Source organism: Talpa europaea (genome assembly GCF_964194135.1).
Source record: "Talpa europaea genome assembly, chromosome: 9".
In the NCBI taxonomy this organism is placed as follows: Eukaryota; Metazoa; Chordata; class Mammalia; order Eulipotyphla; family Talpidae; genus Talpa; species Talpa europaea.
This window is the reverse complement of record NC_140076.1, coordinates 33,740,963-33,763,412: the sequence shown is the minus strand read 5'-3', so window position 1 is coordinate 33,763,412 and position 22,450 is coordinate 33,740,963. Positions and strand designations below refer to the sequence as shown.

The window sequence follows — 22,450 nt, the reverse complement described above, 5'->3', positions numbered from 1 at the left end:
GAGCCCCCGAGGAGCCCACAGTCACACAGCGAGAAGCGGCAGAATCGGGAATCAAACCCAGGTCTGTCTGACCCCAGAGCCTGTGTTCTCTGGCTGGGCTGCCCTTCACTGTCCTCATAGCCACGTCTCAAAGCCCAGCCTTCCTTTTTTCATCCTTTCATCTCCAGGCTGCCCCTGGTCCTTTATGTTCTCAGTGAGATTGGACTTCCCCAGGGTTTTGTTTTTTTTTTAAATAATGGTTTTAATATTTCATGCTAAATGGTTATCTTTACATAAACTTACCAAGCCCCGCTAAAATGGGGGAAGCAATACTATTTCTAACTTTGAAATAAGATTTGGTTGCAGATATTTTATCCTGCTAGCCTATTAAGTTGATTTATTTTTCCTTTTTAGACCTCTGCAAATTTTCTTCCTAAAATTGGGAGAAGACCCACTGGCTGAATGGCAACTGTAGATGACTTGCAGTTTGAAGGTACATCAGTTGGATGCCCACCTTTGTCTTTTTTTTTTCTTTAAAGATTTATTTATTTGTGCATACAAGAGCTGGGGTACAGACCAGAGATGGGGGGGAGGTGAGAGGACTCACCAGAGACAGAGTAGGGAGCAGAACAGGCAGATTGACTGAAATACACTGCTGAGGGGAGCAGCGGGCTAGACAGGAGAGGTCTGCTGCACCATATGGGTTGCTCCCAAGCCAGCTGGGTATCGAACCTTGCTGCAGAGACTGCGATTGCTTCCTAGTGTGATGCTTAACCCCTTGTGACACCAGGGAGGCCCCCCACCTTTGTCTTTATGATTAGTATTTCTGCAGTCACAGCAACAGATTTTTGTTGCTATGTTGGTACATATTTTAAAGAAGTTTGTTTCAAATAGCTTGGTAAAAGAATGTTGGTCACCCAGGCTTTTCTGTTTGCTCATATCAGCTGTTCTTTTTTTGCCAAATAGCCCTTTAGATTGATAACATAAATTTAGTACAGTGATTCCAGAAAATGTGTATAGAGTGCCTGGTTTAGTTCAATAAATATTGAGAACTTGCTTTGTACTTAGTACTGTATTAGCTACAGGAGATAAAAAGATAGGGTAGAAGTTTTTACACTACTGGAGTAGATCAAAGTTTTAAAAGATAGTTATGAAGAAATGTGATCTGGTATTCCTACATTGAATTAATACGTATATCATGAGTGGGGCTATGAGCCAAGCTATTGTTCTATTTATCACGATGTGCACAAAGTAGTTTCTTCCCTTATGAAATTTTCAAGTCTTGTGAGGGAGATATTCATTTGCTAAATAATCACTTAAATATGTATCTGCAAACTATGAAAGAGTTGGAGGAAAAGTTCACCACTCATAACTCAGAGTCTGATCTGGGCTAGAGATTCACAAATGCTTATTTGCCTGGTAACACTTGTTTATAGCTATATGTCAGGCACTGTTCTAAGTCTTTACAAATATTAACTCATTTAATCCTATATCAATTTAGGAAATAGTTACTTTATTCTCCCTGTTTTACCCATGAGGAAACTGAGCCACAGAAAAATTAAGTAATTTTGCCTAAAAGTCACATTGTTTAGCAAGTGGTAAAGTAGGGTTTGAACCCAAGTAGTCTGGCTTCACAGCTTATGCTCTTTCACTGCTACCTGAGGAAGAGTGAGGAAGTTTAGTGAGAAATCCCTTCATTAGCAAATACTGTCCACTCCATCTTCAAAATACATTTAACACCTGACCTGGCACCGTCTTCTCTCCACCATAGCAACCCTTTAAAACTAAGTCAGATTATGTTACTCCTTCAACATCTTCCAGTGGCTCTTCTCAGTAGGAGTGAAAGCCAGGGCCTTTTCTGTGCTTAGGAGATCCTGCATGATCCAGCCCTCAACTGCCTCTGTTTCATCTCCTGCTACTTTTGTTCTTTCTCTCTGCCTTACCTGCATAGGCCTCATCACTGTTCCTCATAGACACTAAGTACATTCGCAATTTAGGGTTTTTGTGCCATCTTTCTCTTTGGATGTACTCCAGAGAGCCCCATGACTTGCTGTCACTCTGTTCAAATCTCACTTTATAGAGAGACTTTCCTTGGCCATCTTATCTGAGAACAGTGTGGGAAGGTTCAAGTGTAGAGAACAGCATGTGCAAAGTACCTGGGGAGGAAGGAAATTTGTTTTTGTTTTTTTTTTTTTCCCCCCCAAGTAATTGAAATTCAGTGTACCAGAGCACAGATGATGGGGAATGCTAATACAAGGTGAGGTTTGAGAAGAGACAGGAGCCACATCAGGCTGGACTTTATAAGCCATGTTATGGACTTTGCTCTTTAGAAAATAACACAGGATGCTGTCGGGATGATGGAAGGCTAACTCCCAGGAAGAATGGTAGTTTTCAATGTAAAAAAGGACATCAGGACCTTTCAAATGGAAGAAATTGTATTGGTAAAGGAACAGAAGAAGCAAAACAGGATAGGACAGACCAGAATATACAAACAGAAAATGTTGATGACAGAAAGAAGAAACACACCAATCTTGACCTCAAGTTGCTGAGATGGACAAGAATAACTGATATAGACTAGACAGTCTGGGTAGTCATCTTGTGGAGGTACATATGTCCTACATTCAGATCAAACTATGCCATCTGCTGTTCCTCAAACTTGGTATACATTTTCTGTCTTCTGGGTCTTGCTCATCCCTTTCCCTTTGCATGAGATGCCATCCCCACTACTTTGGCTATTCTAAGGCATCCTCTACAAGAAGCCTTTCATAATCTCATCTAGATGTGTTATCATCCTTCATGGAATTCCTCTTAGGCCTTTGTATGTTGGCACTGACTTTCCTTCTCTTAGCATGCCCTTCCTTCAGGTAAACTACTGTGTTTTCAATCTGATTCTTAAATATATCTTCCTTTGTGTCCTTCAGGCAAAGTTGTGCCCTTTTTTTAAAATGCCCTTACCCTGTCCAGCCAATACATGATAGCAATGTTGTTGTAGCTATCTATTAGTATCTCATATCCTTAGCATTTCTTTGTAAGACAGATATTATCTACACTTTATAGTTGAAACAGATGCAGAGACAAGGAGTAATTTGTCCAAGGTCACCAAGTGTCAGAACCTTAACTTATCAAAGGACTATCTCATTCCAGAGCCTCTGCTCCTTTTGCAATTAAAACACTGGAGTCTGAGGCTTGAGTAATTGGTATATATTAGCCACCTAATTAATTTCAGTCTTCTTAGTTCTCTCTAAAAAACTGTCTCCAAAGCTGATTAGATAGTAAGGTTGGGCTCAGTGGTCCAAGAGCCCCATCCTGCTAGTTGCAGGATTGTAGTGTGGTGATGGTGCCTTTCTTTAGTCCTTCTCAGGTTCAGAGATGCACTGAATTGTATTTCAGGGCAGCCAAGTAAAGTTTATCAGACTGACCAGAGACAGGAAATCTCATCATTGCTGGTGGACGTGAATAGGTGAAGTTCTTTGGGGAAGCAATTTAGCACTGTTGCTCAAAAGCCTTAAAAATGGTTTGCACCCTTTGTCCTAGTGATCATACTGATGTCCATCTTAACGCAATAACCCAAAAAGCTTTCTCCCCACAGATTCTCTTCACAGTATTTGTAATAATGCAAGTGGAAATCACCCTAAATATCCAATAACATTGGAATAATTGTGTAACTTAAGGTACCTTTTTCCAAATTTTCAGATAATGGGATATTATGTAGCCATGTAAATGCAAAAGACATTTATGTGGAAAAATCATTTTTATATAATCCCAAGTAGGCAGAGCAGGATACCACATTGTCCATATAGTATTATCACAACCCAAATCAGTACTTGGCACATCACAGGCATGTAGTAGATACTTGTTTCATGAATGAATGACCACCTCTGACATGAATCTTAACCATATAGAGAAAAGGAAATATACCAGATATTAATGGTGTTTGCCTTTATGTGGTAGAACTGAGTGGTTTTTATTCTATAGTTTCTACTTTAATTTTATCCCCATATTTTCTATAGTGATTTCATAGGACTTACTGGAAAAATTAAAATTTTTTGAGTTTGGGGCCTCCATGGTGGCACAAGGGGTTAAGATGCAACCTATGAAGCTATCCTCAGCCTCTGCAGCACAAGTTGGATCCCTATCCCTGGCTGGCCAGGGAGCAACCCACATGGTGCAGCAGACCTCTCCTAACTCACCCGCTGCTCCCCTCAGCAGTGTATTTCAGTACATCTGCCTGTTCTGCTCCCCACTCTGTTTCTGGTGAATCCTGCCACCCCCCACAGCTCTGTCTTATACCTCAGTTTTTGTATGCATAAATAAATAAATCTTAAAAAAAAATTTTTTTGCATTTGAATCAAAGAATAGAGGTTTAGATTGGGTACTTGCTATGGGACAGATACTCTGGTAAGAACTTAACTTAGGTGATAATCCTAACATTTGCAAAATTCTTTAAAGTAAATATTCTCCCTATTGCATAGATAAGAACAATGAAGTTTATAGAAGTTAAGTCACTTAGGTTTATATAGTTAGTAAGAAACTGAGCCAGGACTAAAATCCAGATCTGACTTCAAATTCTGTTATTTCTGTAATCATTTTTCTAAGTCAGTTTGTTTTCAAGATGAGATTCTTTTTAGAGCCTTTTTCCATTTATATGTAAAAGTTTAGCAGTTCCAGTTGGTGATCTCTAATGCCCTTGTGCGCTAATCAATTTCAGAATTTGGTGATACAGCTACTTCTTTAGTAGCAAACCCTGATGCCACCACAATAAGCATTGAGGACCCTGGCGAAACCCCAGGATCTGCAAGAAGCTCAGGGAGAGAAGAGGATGATGAATTGCTGGGAAATGATGACTCTGACAAAACTGAGGTTTGGATTTGTCTTGAAATAGTTCTTTTTTTCTTCTAATTTTAAAAAGAAAAAAAGATTCTTCATACATTCATTCATTGTCTCCAATGTGCCAACTAAAGTGCCAAGCAGTGGCTACATAAAAACTCAAAGGTGGCCTCTGCATTTGGGGAAAGTAGGGGAAAACATCTTGGGAAGCACACCAGTAGAGGGGAACCAGGGTTGTAGGAGCAGTGGGGGCTATGGAAGACTTCCTGGATGTACTAACATTAAGATACTCCTCTAGGCAGTAGCCAGAGGAAGTGAGGAAGGATTGGCTAGCAAAGGGAAGCATTTTTGGCCAAGTCACTGTGGCATGAAGAGACATGGTACAGGTAGCCTGTCTCATCTTCACGTATGTTGGGAACAAAATATTGGTGAATCTGGGAGATGAGGCTACACAGATAGGCAAGGACTCAACCCAGTAAGTGTGAATTGTATTCTGAAAACTTTTGGAAGCTGTTGAAAGATTTGTACACAATGTGGCCAGATATGTTTAAAGGTATTTGAGATATGGTGATCATGGGAAGTATGAATTGGAGGGGGCCAGACTGGAGGCCAGAAGACCAAGTAGGAGACTGTTGAAGTGGTCTAAGCTAGAGATGATGAAGCCTGAAGTAGAGTTGGGTACAGATGTTTAGGGGGCTAGCTCAGTAGGACTTGTTGGAAAGGGGGTGAAAGAGAGAGGGAAGGTTTGAGGGAGCCTTCTCAGTTTCTGGATGGTAAATACCAGGTAGCTGTTTTTGATCACAAAATTTATTTCCATGTTTCAACAAATCGTATTTCTAGTCATGTTTTATAAATAGAATCATGATTATAATAAACTAGATAATAGATCAGTAGCCAGGTTATAGCGCTGGGTTCACAAGCTCATAAAAATAGTGCAGCTCTTGGGTATAAGTGGCTCTTTGTGCAACTCTATGAAATATCAAAGTAAGTACCAAATTTTATGCTAAATTAAATCACTGTATACCAGACATTGTAACAAGACCTCAGTTTTAGGAGTCTGCTTTTGAATTCTGCTCCAGCCAATGAAAACAGGTGTGTGGTCTTGGGTAAGGTTCTTTACCTTCCTAAGTCTAGATTTCCTCATCTGATATATAAGCACATAGTATGTTGAGGAATATAGTATAATGTCATTATTATCATCGCAATAGCTAGTGATTATTCAGTGTTTTATAGTTGCCACTGACATTTGAAGTTCCTTACTTGGATCACCTCATTTAATGCTCAAAATAATTCTATGTGTCAAGAACTATTCTTACCCTCATAAATGAGAAACCTGAGGCATAGAGTTTAAGTAACTTGTCTCAAGTTACTTGCTGTTGTGGGGGGCAACATTATATATGTTAAGTGGTTATTAATGTGGTTAATACCTTGAGAATCCAGAAGCAATTATTAGATTACTAATAGTGCTAAATGTATTACTTAGAGTTCTCTAGAGAAATAGGACCAGCAGATGTGTGCAGAAATAGATAAAGTTCTACTTTAAAGAATTGGTTCATATAATTTTGGATGTTTGTTGCATCCAAAATCTGATGGAGGAGACTGGCAGACTGGAGACTCAGGAAAGAGTTGGAATTTGAGTCCAGAGGTATGCTGCTGAAGGACCAGGGAAAGCTGATATAGCAGATGAAGTCCAAAGACAGTCTCCTGGAGAAGTCCCTCTTATTTGGGGAGGTCAGGCTTTTGTTTTGTTCAGGCTTTCACCTGATAAGCTGAGCCCCACCCACATTTTGGAGGGAAATCTGCTTTACTCAAAAAATCCACCAATTTTGGGAGTGCAAACTGGTCCAACCACTATGGAGAGCTGTATGGAGATTTCTTTTTCTTTTTCTTTTTCTTTGTTTTTTTTAAGATTTATTTTTATTTATTTATACAAGTACTGGGTACAGTCAGAAGCGCGGGAGGGTGAGAGAATTCACCAAAGCCAGAGTGGGGAGCTGAGCAGGCAGAAGGACCGAAGTACACTGCTGAGGGGAGCAGCGGGCGGCAGGACAGGTCTGCGTGCCATGTGGGACCCTCCTCCGGTGGTCGGGGAGCAGCCGGGGATCGAACCGGCGCTGCAGAGGCTGCGGGCAGCTTTGCAACCCAGCGCTCAACCGCTGCGCCACCGGGGAGGCCCAGTATGGAGATTTCTTGACCTACTAAACATAGAGCTTCCATATGATCCAGCAATTCTACTCCTAGGTATTTACCCAAAGGACACAGAAACATCAATTCCAAAGAGCACCTGCACCCCTATGTTTATAGCAGCACTATTTACAATAGCTAAGCTTTGGAAACAACCCAAATGCCCAAAAATAGATGACTGGATCAAGAAGATTTGGTACATATACATCCCGGAATATTACTCAGCATTCAAAAAAGATAAACACTTGCAATTTGCAGCAACATGGATGGCGCTGGAAGGGATCATGCTCAGCGAAATAAGCCAGAAAGAAAAAGAAAAATACTGGATGGTCTCACTCATAGCAGGAATCTAGAAAACTTAAATAAGGGACCAGGAAAAAGAATAACTATAAGAAAGAAAATATCAAAATCAACAAACAACTATGAACCAGAGATACTCTATGGAGGATGGGGGGGGGGCAGGGAAAGGAGGAGTTGGGGTCAAAATAAGGGGGTTGTAATTGTATGGGGAATATAAAAATAAAATTTAAGTTTAAAAAATTAGAAGCATCTGAATTAAAAAACTGAATCCTAAAATGAAAAAAAAAAAATCCACCAATTTAAATGGAAAACTCATCTGAAAACACCCTCACAAAAACATCAGAAAGTGTTTGACCAAATATCTGGGCATCATGGCTCAGGCAATTTGATCCATGAAATTAACCATCACACTGAGCAACATCAGGCATCAAAAGTTTAGAAAGAGGGCCTCCCTGGTAACCTAGAGGTTAAATCTCAATGCTTCCACCACAATGGCCGTGTTGGATCCCTGGCCAGGGAGCTAACTCACTTGTGGTATGGCAGACCTCTCTCTCGTCTTGCCCACTGCTCCCCTTAGCAGTGTAGTTTAGTAAATATGCCTCTTCTGCTCCCCACTCTGTCTTTGGGTAATCCTTTCACCCCCTGTACCTCTGACCTACACCTCAGTTCTTCTATGCAAAAAAATAAAAGTTTAGGAAGAAATGCATGAAAAATCTTACATTATTATCCTAATGTCTGAGAATTGGGTTGTAGAATTCCTGAACCTTGCTTATGAAACATGTTTAACATTTTGTAATATCAGATTCCTGTTTCAACTTTCCTTCCAAGATATCAATGCTGTCCATGGGATGTCAGAAAGATAGCGCTTGAATACACCCAGTAGTAACTGTACACAGTCATGTCAAGCAGCTGCTGCCACTATTGGACAGCTTTTAATTGTAAAAATGTTTCCTTTATAATAAAGTGTCTGCTTATAGCACCTGCCCTTACTCTGTAAAGAGCCTCACATACCTTTTGTATTTGTATATGAGTCGTCTTCCTGTATTAGAAGGTGGCAGACATGACTCCTGGCACAGGCCTGGATCTGCCTTCAGGTGCCTGTGCTTTGAGACAGGCATTGCTCTTCACCTGTGCCTGCAAAATTGGAATTTTGTCTCTTTGTCAGTATATTTTAAGTTTTTGGTTCTTTAGAATGAATTGGTTAGATTTTGAGAATTCAGGTGGCGTTGTAGTAAGGATCTTAAAGGGGTGTGAAGAGAAAAGATACACTGACTTGCCTTCTATACAGATATGTTTGTGCATAGATATGTATATATGTTACTGTACATGACACATAAACATTTAATCTAATTCTTCCTATTAACCTGTGAGGTAGACCTTGTTAGCTGTACTTTTTAAAGAGAATTTAGGCTGAGTCTGGTGATTTGTCATAGCCACCCCCTGGTGGAAGGACTGGGAGGGATTGGAAACCTTTTGAGTTGACTTCCTAAGTGATGGTTGTTTTATATCTGGCTTAGCTGGGCGTGGCCATTGCCAAGTCAATTGATGAATACAAAGGAGTTTGCTCTTCTTCCATATGATCCAGCAATTCCACTCCTAGGTATTTACCCAAAGGATACAGAAACATTAATTCCAAAGAGCACCTGCACCCCTGTGTTTATAGCAGCTATTTACAATAGCTAAGCTTTGGAAACAACCCAAATGCCCAAAAATAGATGACTGGATCAAGAAGATTTGGTACATATACATCCCGGAATTACTCAGCATTCAAAAAAGATAAACACATGCAAGTTGCAGCAACATGGATGGAGCTGGAAGGGATCATGCTCAGCGAAATAAGCCAGAAAGAAAAAGAAAAATACCGGATGGTCTCACTTATACCAGGAATGTAGAAAACCTAAATAAGGGACCAGGAAAAAGAATAATTATAAGAAAGAAAAAATCAAAATCAACAAACAACTATGAACCAGAGACACACTATGGGTGGGGGGGATTGGGGTCAAAATAAGGGTGTTGCAATTGTATGGGGAATATAAAAATAAAAAAAAAAGGAGTTTGCTCTTTTTTACATCTTGGTTTTCCCTTAGATCAGCTCCCTTTCTCTCTGAGTAGCTAGAATAAGGAAATTGCTTTGATGTTCATTATATTTTATTTTACCTCTGACAGTTACTGGCTGGGCAGAAGAAAAGCTCCCCCTTCTGGACATTTGAATACTATCAGACATTCTTTGATGTAGATACTTACCAGGTTTGTAAGCCAACTTCATCTTTCCTTATACATGTAGTAGAGACTGTTTTGTCTGTGGTTAAGCAGTCAAATCATGTGAAAGCCTTTATAGACTGGATATGGTATCCAGAAGTAAAGGGCTATTAGCCTTTGAAAATATTATCATCATAAAAACTCTGATTTAACTGAGTTTTAATTTTGTAGTAGTTGAATTTATTAAACTTAAAAAATATCTTTAGTAGAATCACTGCTGTGTTGTTTTCCAGGTTTTTGACAGAATAAAAGGGTCGCTTTTGCCAATACCCGGAAAAAACTTTGTGAGGTTGTATATCCGTAGCAATCCAGATCTCTATGGTAAGTGTAGTGCCATTTTGATTCTTCACCATGTACCAGTTGAACTCAGATGAGGGTTGCCTGGAAAGCTGGTGAAGCAAAGGCACTGTTAGCAGCGCATGCCACATTTTATTTGACTCTTCGAAACTTCTCTAGCAACTCTTGCAAAGAATTTTGAAGAAAATGAATTGTTATATTAATGTCACAATTGCAAGTTACAGTATGTCCTTTGAAAGTCCTCAAATAATATTACAAACCTGAGACAAATTAAGTCATTTTGATTTTAATTTAATTTTTTTTAAAGATTTATTTATTTATATAAGAACTGGGGTATAGGCCAGATGTGCGGGAGGGTGAAAGGATTCACCAGAGACCAAGCGGGGAACAAAACAGGCAGAAACAGTGTTGAAATACACTGCTGAGGTCTGCCTCACCATGTGGGCATCTCCATGGCCGGTGAGGATCAAACTGGCACTGCAGAGGCTGCCGACAGCTTCACAGTGCCATACTCAACTGCCTGTACCGCCAGGGAGGCCCTGATTTTAATTTTAAAGGATGGGGGGGTGTTGAGTGTGGAGAGGGTGCTCTCACACTTCCACTTCATAAGCTGAGTTCTAGCTCTGCCCTTCGATGAGTTGCTTCCCTTGGGTACCAGTCAGCAGCATGAAATCTGTAGGAGGGATGGACCAGGAATCACTGTTATCCCCAGCCTTCCTGCTAGGTAAGAAAAGGTCAGCAGTCCACTTAGGGCTATGAGGATAAGGCCACTTAGTAAGTACTGTTGTTTCTGTTATTCATATGAAGTAACAAACGAAAAAGGAGAACTAAACCTAGTTTAGTGTTAAAAGAACCCTTGTTTATTCTATCAGATTGGTGGTTTTAAGCTACAGAAACTTCATCGAATGGATGGTACTAGAAGTGGAGTTGTGGTGGTGGAGGTTGAGAGGAGGCTCCCTTTCTTATGACCAGAAAAGGGTTCAGATGTCTGGGGAGTCCTGGAGTCACTGTGAGCATGATATGAAAACTATTGCCTTGGCCCATGCCTCTCATCTAAAGGTTGCTGTGGCTATTTCATTCTTACTTTTAACCTGGGAGCTTCTTGAGAGGCAGGCTCTGTGTCTGAATAATCCCTGCCATCAATGCCTGGCAGAGGCCTTGCAACAGAGCCTTTATGCTAGAGATGGAGGATTCAAAGATAAAGTAATAGTCTCCATCCCCAAGGAAAAAGAGGAGAGGGAATTAACATCTGCTGAGCACCCTACATGTGCAAGCATGGAGCTCAGCACTGTTGTTCTGTTTTGCACTACCATATTCTATTTCCCACACCCCAAGTTAACTTAATTTTCCAGAAGAGAAAATTGAAGTTTAGAATGGATGACTGGCCCATGGACACAGAAGTTAGCAATAATAACAGTAGCAAACACAGAAAGTGCTTATTATGTGCCACTGTTATTAGGGAAGAACCTGTATTACTCATTTATTCCTCATAACAACCCTAACTTTATGAGGTAGGTATTATTATCTCCTTGTATAGATGAGGACACCGGGTCACACGGAGGTCAAGTACCTTGCCTAAGATCATATAGCTAGTAAGTGGCTGAGCTCAGTTTCAAATCAACATTCTATCTAATAATCCATTTCTTCATCACAGTTATACCGCTTTTCATGAATAAAACAATTTGAACCCAACGCTTGCTTCTTTCTATAACACTGTTAGCCTCGTGAGTTCATAGACATTGTCTATGAGGTACTATACAGGTAGAATGTTTTGTAGTAGAGCGGACTGGGCCCTGTGAGATGGATTGAAGTATGGTGGTCAGGAAAAAGATGACAGTAATGCCAGTCTGCAGAAGCGGAAGAAGAGATCAACCAATTTGACTATCTAAGAACAGAGCACTTTTTTTTAAGGTTTATTTTTTATTTATACAAGAGCTGGGGTACAGACCAGAGGCATGGGAGGGTGAGAGAGTTCACCAGTGACAGAGCAGGGAACAAAACAGGCAGACTAACTAAAACACACTGCTGAGGGGAGCAGCAGGTGTGACGGGAGAGGTCTGCTGTGCCACATTGGTATCTCTCTGGCCGGCCGGGGATCGAACCCATGCTGCAGAGGCTGCAGACAGCTCCACAAAGCGCGTTCAACCCGCTGTGCTACCGAGGAGGCCCAGGACAGAGCATTTGAAGCAGGGAGCTCAGCAAATGCAAAGGCACTAAGGTAGGATCTTGCCTCAGAGTGCTCAAAGAATGGAAAAGAGGGTACTTTAAAAATGATGACAGGGCCTCCCTGGTGGTGCAAGGGGTTAAGACACAACCTATGAAGTATCTGCAGCCACTGCAGAAAGAGTTCGATCCCTGGCCAGGGAGCTACCCACATTGTGCAGCAGACCTTTCCTATCTCACCCGCTGCTCCCCTCAGCAGTGTATTTCAGTCAGTCTGCCTGTTCTGTTCCCCACTCTATCTCTGGTGAATCCTATCACCCCCCACATCTCTGGCCTGTACCCCAATTCTTGTATACATAAATAAACAAATCTTTAAAAACAATAAAATAAAAATGATGACAGATAGGCTACAATAGTCACTGCTTTCTAGGAATGGGTACTGTATAATATTTTGATCACTTGTGATCATATGCTTGGATGGCCTCAGCCCATTCACAGCACGTGGTCAGTTATATTCATTCATTTATTCAATAAAACTTTGGGAAATGTTTTGTTGTAGTTCGGTTTTTGCTTTTAGTTTTCAGTTTGGTTGTTTTCTGCATCTTTATGTGGTAGGCACTCAGAAAAATATGGAGAACAAAACGTAGTCCTTGAGTATAGTGGAGAGCTTGCAAGGTAAGCAACAATTTGTGGAAAGCCAATGTTGGTGTCTCTTTGGGTCATCCCAGTCAATGCTTTCCTGCTGTCAGTAACTCGCTTGACTTTGAAAAGTACTAATCCATTTTTTTTTTTAGTACTAATCCATTTTTGCTAGTCATCTCCCCCAATACAATGATTTTCTTGATATATAAAGGTGCGTGCAATTACCCAGAGATATTACAAAATACTAGTGAAATTGAAAAACGAGAATCATAAAGCTTATTAAAGTCTCTCAATTTAAAATGTGTTCCACAAAGTAATTTTTCTAAATGATGAAAAATAAGTATAGTGTTCATGAAATAAAACAATGATGAAAGGCATTTGCAAAGTATGGTGTACTTATTATACAATCAATGGAATATTTTATAATCACTAAAAAAAAGTCAGTTCGTTTTTGTGACTAGCAATGGTAGCATCTCCAGGATATGTTACAGTGAAATATATTTGACTATATATGTTTGTTATTATTTGTATAAAACATGTGCATGTACATGCATAAACATGCATTTGCTTATATATGTGTATGGAAATCTCTAGCAAGATTCACCAGAAACTAGTTGTAAGGAGTTCCAGGGAGGAGAAATACATAGCTAGAAAAAAGAGAAGGAAGGACATTCACTTTTTCCTGTATTCCCCTTTGTACCTTTTGAATACAGAACTACCTGTGTGTATTATTTTTTCATTAAAAGAAAAACAGGGGCCTCCCTGGTGGCGCAGCAGGTTGAGTGCAGCGCTGTGAGGCTGTCCACAGCCTCTGCTGCGTGGGTTCGATTCCTGGCCGACCAGGGAGATACCCACATGGCATGGCAGACCTCTCTGTCCGTTTGCCTGTCCTCCCCGCTCTGTCTCTGGTGAATCCTCTCGCCCTCCCACACCTCGGGCCTGTACCCCAGTTCTTATATAAATAAATAAATCTTAAAAAAAATAAAAAAACAGGCTTACATTCACATACACCATGGTCACCATGGTGAACCGGTAGATTAACTCTTCTCTGAGGTATCTTGTTGTCCTATTCTTTCATTTAGACCCCAGAAGTTGTTTTTCTGTATTTTTTCTCTGGCAATAACATTTGGCACTTAGGTAAGGGAAATAACCTTTGTTTCCTGTATCCTGGTCATGATTTAACAAAATGTCCATGAATTTTTTTTTGGTGATCCTCCAAATAATAAATGCTATAACAAATCAGTGTCTTTATTCACCTAATTATGGAAGATGTTTTGCCTTTGCATTCCAATTCCTGCTGTATTTAAAGCAACTAATTACTGAGTTATATGTTTGACCTTTTAAAAAAGGAAATTCTCCTGAAGTAAGTATTGATTACATTTAAAATTCTGCACCCCCCCGCCCCCCGGGCCTCTCTAGTGGTACAAGGGGTTAAATTAAGCATAGCACTGTGAAGCTATCCACAGCCTTTGCTGGCTAGGGAGTTACCCACATGGCACAGCAGACCTCTCCTGTCTTGCCCACTGCTCCCCTCAGCCGTGTATTTCAGTCAGTCAGTCCTGTTCAGTTCCCCACTCTGTCTCTGGTGAATCTTCTCACCCCCCACACCTCTGGCCTGTACCCCACTTCTTGTATGCATAAATAAATAAATCTTTAGAAAAAAAATTCTTCCACCTTTGCTTATATGAATGGGGCAAGGGAGAAAATGGTTTTGTATGAGTCTAAAAGTTGGTGCTTCATTTTCTTGTCTCTGAATTTTCTGATTCCCCTTCCAGGCCCCTTTTGGATATGTGCCACATTGGTGTTTGCCATTGCAATTAGTGGGAATCTTTCCAACTTTTTAATCCATCTGGGAGAGAAGACATATCATTATGTGCCCGAATTCCGAAAAGGTTGGTGAATAAGTTGACTTGTTTGGAATGCTGTCAGTTTTTATCGCCTAGTTCTTTGTACCCACTGAACTACTCAACCCCTCTCTATAGGTGATATAGCCCCTGCTTTCTATATTTAAGATTTCAAACATACCCACTGTCTCAGAATTTACCACCCATTTATATAAATCTGCATAACTTTTTTATTGTGGTAAGATAAATATAACAAAATTTACCATTTTAACTATTTCAAAGTGTGCAATTCAGTGGCATTAAGTACATTCATAGTGTTATGAAACCGTGTACTTTTCTAGAAACCTGTAAGGCCAATAGCAATTGGAATTTATTGAAACAAAAATGTATAAAACAAGTAAAGAGCAGTGTGCTTCTAAGTCTCCATTGTAGCATTATTTGTATCACTCAAATGTGGGAAACAGTAAGGGCATTGTTATTTAAGTCATGACTCAAATAACTGGGTCTGTAGCCACTAATTAGGAAGTGCTTAGAGCAACTTGGAAGACTGATCATAGACACTTAGGCCTATCCTATGCTGGTTAGCAACTTAGAGAAATCTGCAAATGATCAGGGCTTAGAAGGGAATGCAGGAATGAATGTGCCCTACTGGCAGGCTTGCGGGTGACCTTCTTGTTTTAAAACTTCCGTTCTTGTGGCAGTATTGGATAATTAAAGGAAAAAATAGCTTTGAGGGACTTGTAGATGACAGCTGACCCAAAATGAGGACGTTTGGCTTCGAAGGAGATTGTCTTGTGCCCCATTCTCAGTTGTCTCGTGTCCCTGCCTGCCTGCTCTTCTGTTGAGAGGTTACATGGAGATGGGTAAGAGCATGGACCTGGAATCAGGCCACTGGCTTCAAGTTCCACCTCCACCACCCGCTAGTTTCTGTCTTGTTGGACCAGTTATTTTACCTCTGTTGGCCTCAGGTTCCACATCAGTGAAATAGGACTAATACGGCCCATGTTATAGGGCGATTGTAAGAATAAATTGATATATGTAGAGGTTAAAATAGTACCTTGGACCAGAAAGAGTTTAATAAATATTAACTATTGTTACTTATATATCTCTCTATGTATGTGTACATAGAGAGAGATGTATTTACTTGCGTGTGTGTTCCTATAACCTTCCTTCTTTTCGTCCTTCCCCTCCATGTCCATTTCCCATCTTTCCTTCTCCATCATAAAGTCAGACTTGGGTTCTTTTCTAAGTCCATTTATCAAGTGACCTGGGGTTGAATTTAGCTCAGGAAGTATCTGTGAGATACAGACCTTGCCTTCAAGTAGTTCCATGGTTAAATAAGGAAGGACAGGTAAATGAATGTTGCTGTATATGGTATATGTTAATTTCTGTATCAGAAATATCTGTATCTATGTATAGGTGTGTCCAGGAGAAGGAACGAATCACCCTACCTGAGGGTCTGGAAGCTCAGCCGTGTCTGTTATTATCTTCTGGCTGGGTGTCTCAGTATGGGGAAGAATGGGTTGTGTGGACTAGTAAATAGTCTTTGGCCCAACCAGTACACATTTTTCTGTTTTATGTATGAGTTACATTCCAGGGTCCAATCACGCTTCCACCATTTATTAGTCATTTGACCTTGATGAAACCACTTAACTTCTTTGATCTTGTTTTCTCATCTTTGAAATAAAGGTATAGATACATAAAATATTGTATTTACACATTAGTTACTAATATAAAAAGCTTATTCTTGATTGTGTATTTATCATTTATCAATCACTAACTACACCAGTTTTTATTTAATTCTCTAGTAATCTTACAAGGCAGTATACTATTCATTTTCCTGTTTTACAGATGAGGCAAGAAGGTTACTTAGCTAAGTGACAGAGCTAGGAACAGAACCCATGGAGTCTGCACCTTTGATTATTACATATTTTGTCTCTCAGTAAAGCACTTGGTGTAATGCCTCACACCCAGGGGATAGCTGTAGTCATAATAGTATGTCCCTTCCCCTTCCTTAGTTACCCAAGAAAAAGGCAGTAAGTCAGCATGATGACATTTGGCTTAATGAGTAAGTTCCCTATATGAAAAAACTGCTCTGGGAGTTAAAAAGTGTCTGGGACAATCACATGTCTTATGCAGAGTCTTCTGTAAATTTGAGGGGTACCTTTGTCTTTGCCAAGAGTGTTAAGTGAATTATTTGCATATTTACATGCAGGGAGGGCTGGTGCCATGGGCTTAGCCAGGCTCTATGATCTGTACTCTGGAAGAAGGAACAAAAATCCTCTAGGGTGAGAGAAAGGGACGTTGAACAATGAGCTGAAATTTCAGAAACAGAATAAAATCTAAATAGCATGCAGAGCAAGTTCATCTGTACCCAGGGCATTTTAATAAATTTGCTAAAGAAATCAATGTGAGCTCTTGTTATACTAGGAAAGTATTCTTCCAAGGGGATAGTGGCTTTTATTGGTTTGAAATGCTCACTGTGTTTAAACACTTGTAGTGTGGCCCTCTGAAGTATTTCAGTTGTTGAGTGATACTGTAAGGCCATAGGAAAGACAGCTGATCACCACCACAAAGGCAAATGCCAAAGATTCAGATCACCTTTTCCATAGAGCACCTACTATGTGTCAGGTGCTGTGCCAGGTTCAGGGACTGTGAAGGCCAGTCAGACAGGATCCCATGATCCAATGGAGTAGATGTCAGCACGTGCTAGAAATAAGTCCAGTGAGGTATTAGAAATGCTCCAAGAAACCATAGGCATGGTGAGGATTAAAACTAGTGTCTGTTCATCCTCAGTGTCCATAGCAGCCACTATCATCTATGCCTATGCCTGGCTGGTTCCTCTCGCACTCTGGGGTTTCCTCGTGTGGAGAAACAGCAAAGTGATGAACATCGTTTCCTACTCATTTCTGGAGATTGTGTGCGTCTATGGATATTCACTCTTCATTTATATCCCCACAGCAGTAAGTACACTTACTCTGAGCAATGCCCTGGTCTTGGTTGGAAATTCAACCAGCATTATCATGTCTAGCCTAAGCACTTGAAATATACCCTTTGCTTGTAGAAGTTCAGCATGAATGGAGGTTGGGGAGCCAAGTGCCTTCACTGGATCTCCAGCCCTTCTGCGCAGTGTCCTCTCTCTGCATGCTAGTGGTGTATCCAGGCTGAACTGAGAAACTGGAATGGCAGTGGGGGCCTGGCTGCTGATTGGCTCAGGGGCCTTTATAAACATGTGTGCCTGGAATGAACAAATGCCTCTCTGAATGCCTCCCCAAAACCCCTCCCCTCTCTTTTTTTCTTTCAGATACTGTGGATTATCCCCCAGAAAGCTGTGCGCTGGATTCTAGTCATGATTGCCCTGGGCATCTCGGGCTCTGTGTTGGCAATGACATTTTGGCCGGCTGTTCGTGAGGATAACCGGCGCATCGCGTTGGCCACAATTGTGACAATCGTGTTACTTCACATACTGCTTTCTGTGGGCTGCTTGGTATAGTCTTATTCCTGCATTCATTTGGTGGTGCTTTTGATGCAAATGCATCAAAAACTGTTAGATATGATGGTTCTTTTAAAACTGGCTCCATGAAATCAGTATCATTTTCAATAGACTCTCCTAGATGAGAAGTGCTAAAATCGTGAGAATTTGATTGCACGCTCTGAATTTACCTAATTCCTGAAATGTGCCTGGTCAGCAGAAGTGGGTGGGCACTGGGAGCAGGGCTATGGGGAATTGTGCTTTTGGATGCCTTTGCTGATACTCTGCACACAAATTTAAAGTTGCACAGGTATGAAGTTTAAGAATGAAGTCCAATAGGAATGTAGAGTTGTTTTTCAGGTGAACAATATTTATAATAGTTTTCGAGTTCATGCATTTACATATCTTTTAGAAGAGCATGTTTTTGATTCAGACAGGCCCAGATTAAAGACCAGCTCTGTCACTCACTGGCTGTGTGAGCTTGGACCTAACTTCTCTGAATCTGAATGCCTCCATCTGTAACATGAACATACTGTTTCCTGTCACAGCACTGACATAGCATAGCCCTGCAGTATCTACAAGCTAGCCTCCTCTCCTTGGATCCTAAGGAGACATGGTTGTGTACATGCTGTGCACAAAAACTGCTGTCCACAGCAGTAAGAGCCCAATGGGGGTTTTGAAACACTCCAAATCCAAGAATGTTTAGGTCACGGCTGAAGGAAAGGACATGCCCACAGGAAGAGTCCACAGAGCGCATGCAGACCCTTGGTCGGGTTTGGCAATTGTAGGAGTAAAATATTTCTCTCATACCATTTGACCTTTAATAATTTTTTGTACATTAGGAGACTAATGTACCATAGTCTCCTTAAGTACATTAATAAGATCTTAATACTTTATTGTTGATCATGTCTCATAAAAAGTGCCAAGTTCTGAAGCACAGACTTGGTTTTTGTGTACTTTACGTGTGCCTAAGTTTAAACACTTGGGGCAGAGAACTGTTGGTTTGGCCTGTGCGCCCACTACGAGTGGTCCAAAGTCACTGTGAGAGCATAGAAGAAAGCCTGAGCAGCCCCCTCTAGAGACAGTGCTTGTCATTTAGGTACAGCTCTCACTGGTATCTTCCTGTCTGTCCCCTGAACTTCTTACCTATCACAGACCTGGTTGAAAAGTTGGGGGAAGAAAAGGCCTGCCCCTCTGCAGTTCCAAGGGACTCAGAGGAGCAGGGTGGGTTGGATGAGGAGCAGGGAGGTAATTGCTGGAATGGTACCTCTTCTTGTTGGGGAGTTTTCTCCTTGAGGAAGGAAACCGTCAGTGATCAGGTATTTTGTCAGGGGCCCACAGTGCCTGGGGTTTTGCTGGAGGGCACCTTGCCCCTTCTCTGTTGGAGGAGATGTGTATAACAAGAGGACTGAGGCAGAGGTTAGGAGAGTCCCAGCCCCATCCCTTCCTGCTTTGGTCATTTTCCATTCCTGGACCCCTATTGCCGCATTTAGCAAAAGGACCTATAGTTAAATTACTGTTGTAAGATTGAAGATATGTATAACATGAAAGATGTGGCAGGTCATACAAACAGAGCACATTATTATTGGAAGAGCAGGGGAATTAGCAGGGGAGTTTTTGAGCTGAGGGATATGGACTGAACCAGACAGGTTGGCCTTCTCCCTCTCCCCTGGGAAATATGATTTGGCATTTTTGCCTTAGTGCATTGAAGCATGAGAGCCCCTGGGTGTTTGCACCTGTACACAATCTCTGAAGATGGTTCTGGAGCACACTAGCAGGCATGGATGAGAGTCCATTCTTTTTTTTTTTTTTAAGATTTATTTATACAAGCACTGGGTACAGTCAGAAGCTTGGGAAGGTGAGAGAATTCACTAGAGCCAGAGCAGGGAGCAGAGCAGGCAGAAGGACCGAAGTACACTGCTGAGGGGAGCAGCGGGCGGCAGGAGAGGTCTGCGCGCCATATGGGACCCTCCTCCGGTGGCCGGGGAGCAGCCGGGGATCAAACCGGCGCTGCAGAGGCTGCCAGCCCCACAACCCAGCGCTCAACTGCTGCGCCACCGGGGAGGCCCTAGAGTACATTCTTGGCTGGTGTGTTTGGAGATGTTTAAGCCCATGTTTGAGGTAGTTACTCTGCATCCTGTGCCCTAACTATCTGCCAGGTGACATTTCCACCCCTACTCCTGAAACTGATTGTTCCAGAGGCCTCCACTGGGCCTGCGTCTGGGCTGGGCATAAAGTGCCAAATTTTATAGGATGTGTTGGAGAATAGAAGAGCATAGACTTTGGAGTAGACACAGCTGGATGAAAATCCTGGCTCAGACACATCATTGTCATCACAGCCCTGGGGAAATCTATTTCTTTGAGCCTCAATTTACTCATCTTTAAAATAGGGCTAAAGTTGTCTATTACCAGGTTAATCAGGTAAATTAATGACCTAGTATGTGCTGATGCACAGTAGACACTCAGCAAATGATCACTGTGGTGCCGTGGTGGTTATTATTGAATAATAATGGAATTAATGAATCATGGAATGGCAGTTTGCCCTGAGAGATGGTCCTTCCCGGTGCTTTCTCTTACAGAAAAGAAAACTGAGGTCCATGAGGTAGTGACTTGTGAGTTTGTTTGGAACCTGGGCCTCTTGGCTCCTCTCCGATGAGGGATGGCTTGGAAGCAAGGCATTGTTCCTGCATAATAGAGGCTTCTTGGCTCAATATACCTGCAAGTAACTTGGGGGAGCCAACACTAGCCATGTGGTCCTTGTTCCCCTGAAAGTCAGGGACTCTTCTTTCCCTGCTTCAGTAAACAGCTGCCTTAAGGGGCTCTGTGGAGGAAGTCTTTTAAAAGTCACAGAGTTGCTCTGAACATGTGACAAACTGAAAGGAATTTGCAGCTAGAAGCTTTTTGGCACAGGCAGTTGAGGAGTTAAGGGAGTGGGACTATGTCTGAAAAGCACCAGCGTGTCATGTTGGTGCCCCCTTCTGGCTGATGGGGCGCAGAGCTGGTGAAATGGTTCTGGAGGGTTTTTTGCTTTTTCCCTTCTTGAGGCCCTAGAAGAGGGAGTGGGCAGATCATTAACAGATTCCCCTTTCCTTTGAGCAGTCTGTGTTCCTGGCTACTGAGGTTGGTGTTTTCCTGGGCTAAAGTTAGGATTCTTAGACTGTGAAACAGATGAGAAAATCCCTATTCCACCACCTTCTGATTTTTGACAGTTAAATTGTAGCTGGTGAGTGGGAGCACTTATCCAACCTTTCATTTCCAAGCTGAAGAATTAAGAGGTATAAAGCCCACTCTTACTTTTAAAGGTCTTTACAGGGAGATGCTCATTTTGCAGCAATCTAGTGTAGTTCAGTTCATCAAAGTACTGATTGTTTCCATAATATGCCTGGTCCTATGCAAGGTGCTGGTGACATGAAGACAAGGCGAATGCAGTAGTAGCCCTGGAGGAGGGTCTGTATAAGAGAGTGACTAGAAGCTTGAGCTTTGAGGTCCTAAAGATCCAGCATTGAGGTCTCTCATTAGCCATTTGTACTTGATGAATGGCAGTCCCTCTGAGCCTTGGTTTCTTCATCTGTCAAATGAAGATAATAATAACCACCTCATCAGATTTTTTTGAAAGATTAAGTCATACTTGGTAAATGCTCCATCAATGGTAGCTAATTTTTAGATTGCACTCACAGTTGAATGAGTAAGAGAGACAGAAACAGAGATGATTTTAGCATAGTGTAATGTAATGACCAGTTTGGTAGGGGAAACACAGGACCCACGAAAAGCCCAGAATTACTATCAAGTGTGGAGTCTAGAAGGACACTTACCCAGATCACCATTTTGTTCTCCTCTCATGGGTCTCCTTTTCCTGCAGGCATACTTTTTTGATGCACCAGAGATGGACCATCTCCCAACAGCTACATCTGCTCCGAACCAAACAGTTGTAGCAGCCAGGTCCAGCTAAAGAGGAATGTAAGTTTGTATTTTTATCTTCCTACTGTGTAGTGCAATAAAAAAAATAGGTCAATGCATCAGTTCCATTGCTTTGAGCATAAGAACAGAGAGGGCTAGATCCTTTCATCATCCCTCATAATTTAGTGTAGGGGGTGTGCCTGTCTGTATGTGTGGGTTGCTCTTGCCAAAATCCACATGACTTCATAGATTTGGGGAACATGAGTTCCTACAGTCTTCTGTAAGAAGGGCTCCTGTTTGTTAGTCCCACTATCCCCTCTCCTCTCCTCCCTGCTCCCATCCCATCTGTACAGTATGGTTTTATTCTGCTTGATTAGGGTCATAGCAGTTTTTCTGGTTTCTCTGTGACTTCTCAGACTGGCCTCAGGTCCAGAGTGTGACCTCTCTTAACCCAAGCTTATGAATTCTCCAAAGCTTATGAATTCTCATGCCTAGTTTGTTCTCAGAGTCTCCTCAATGATTCCACTCTCAATGCCTAGTTCAATAGGTGAGAATACAGGAAAAAGACCCAATTCCTCCATGGCTT

The 22,450-nt window shown here is 41.5% G+C and overlaps 1 protein-coding gene across 2 annotated transcripts; it reads left to right on the top strand.

Annotated features, from left to right (window-relative positions):
- Positions 1-305: 305 nt before the first annotated feature.
- Positions 306-21,916, top strand: YIPF1 (Yip1 domain family member 1; the record flags this gene model as incomplete). 2 transcript variants are annotated; one of them, XM_084243919.1, is made up of 8 exons in its annotated part: positions 306-472; positions 4,688-4,839; positions 9,457-9,537; positions 9,783-9,870; positions 14,427-14,543; positions 17,292-17,458; positions 17,800-17,982; positions 21,827-21,916. In XM_084243919.1, exons 1-8 carry the CDS (start codon positions 442-444, stop codon positions 21,914-21,916), a joined length of 909 nt encoding a protein of 302 aa, XP_084100045.1. In that variant the 5' UTR covers positions 306-441. The 2 variants fall into 2 exon arrangements, with proteins under 2 accessions (XP_084100045.1, XP_084100046.1); XM_084243920.1 differs by lacking the exon at positions 9,457-9,537.
- Positions 21,917-22,450: the final 534 nt, after the last annotated feature.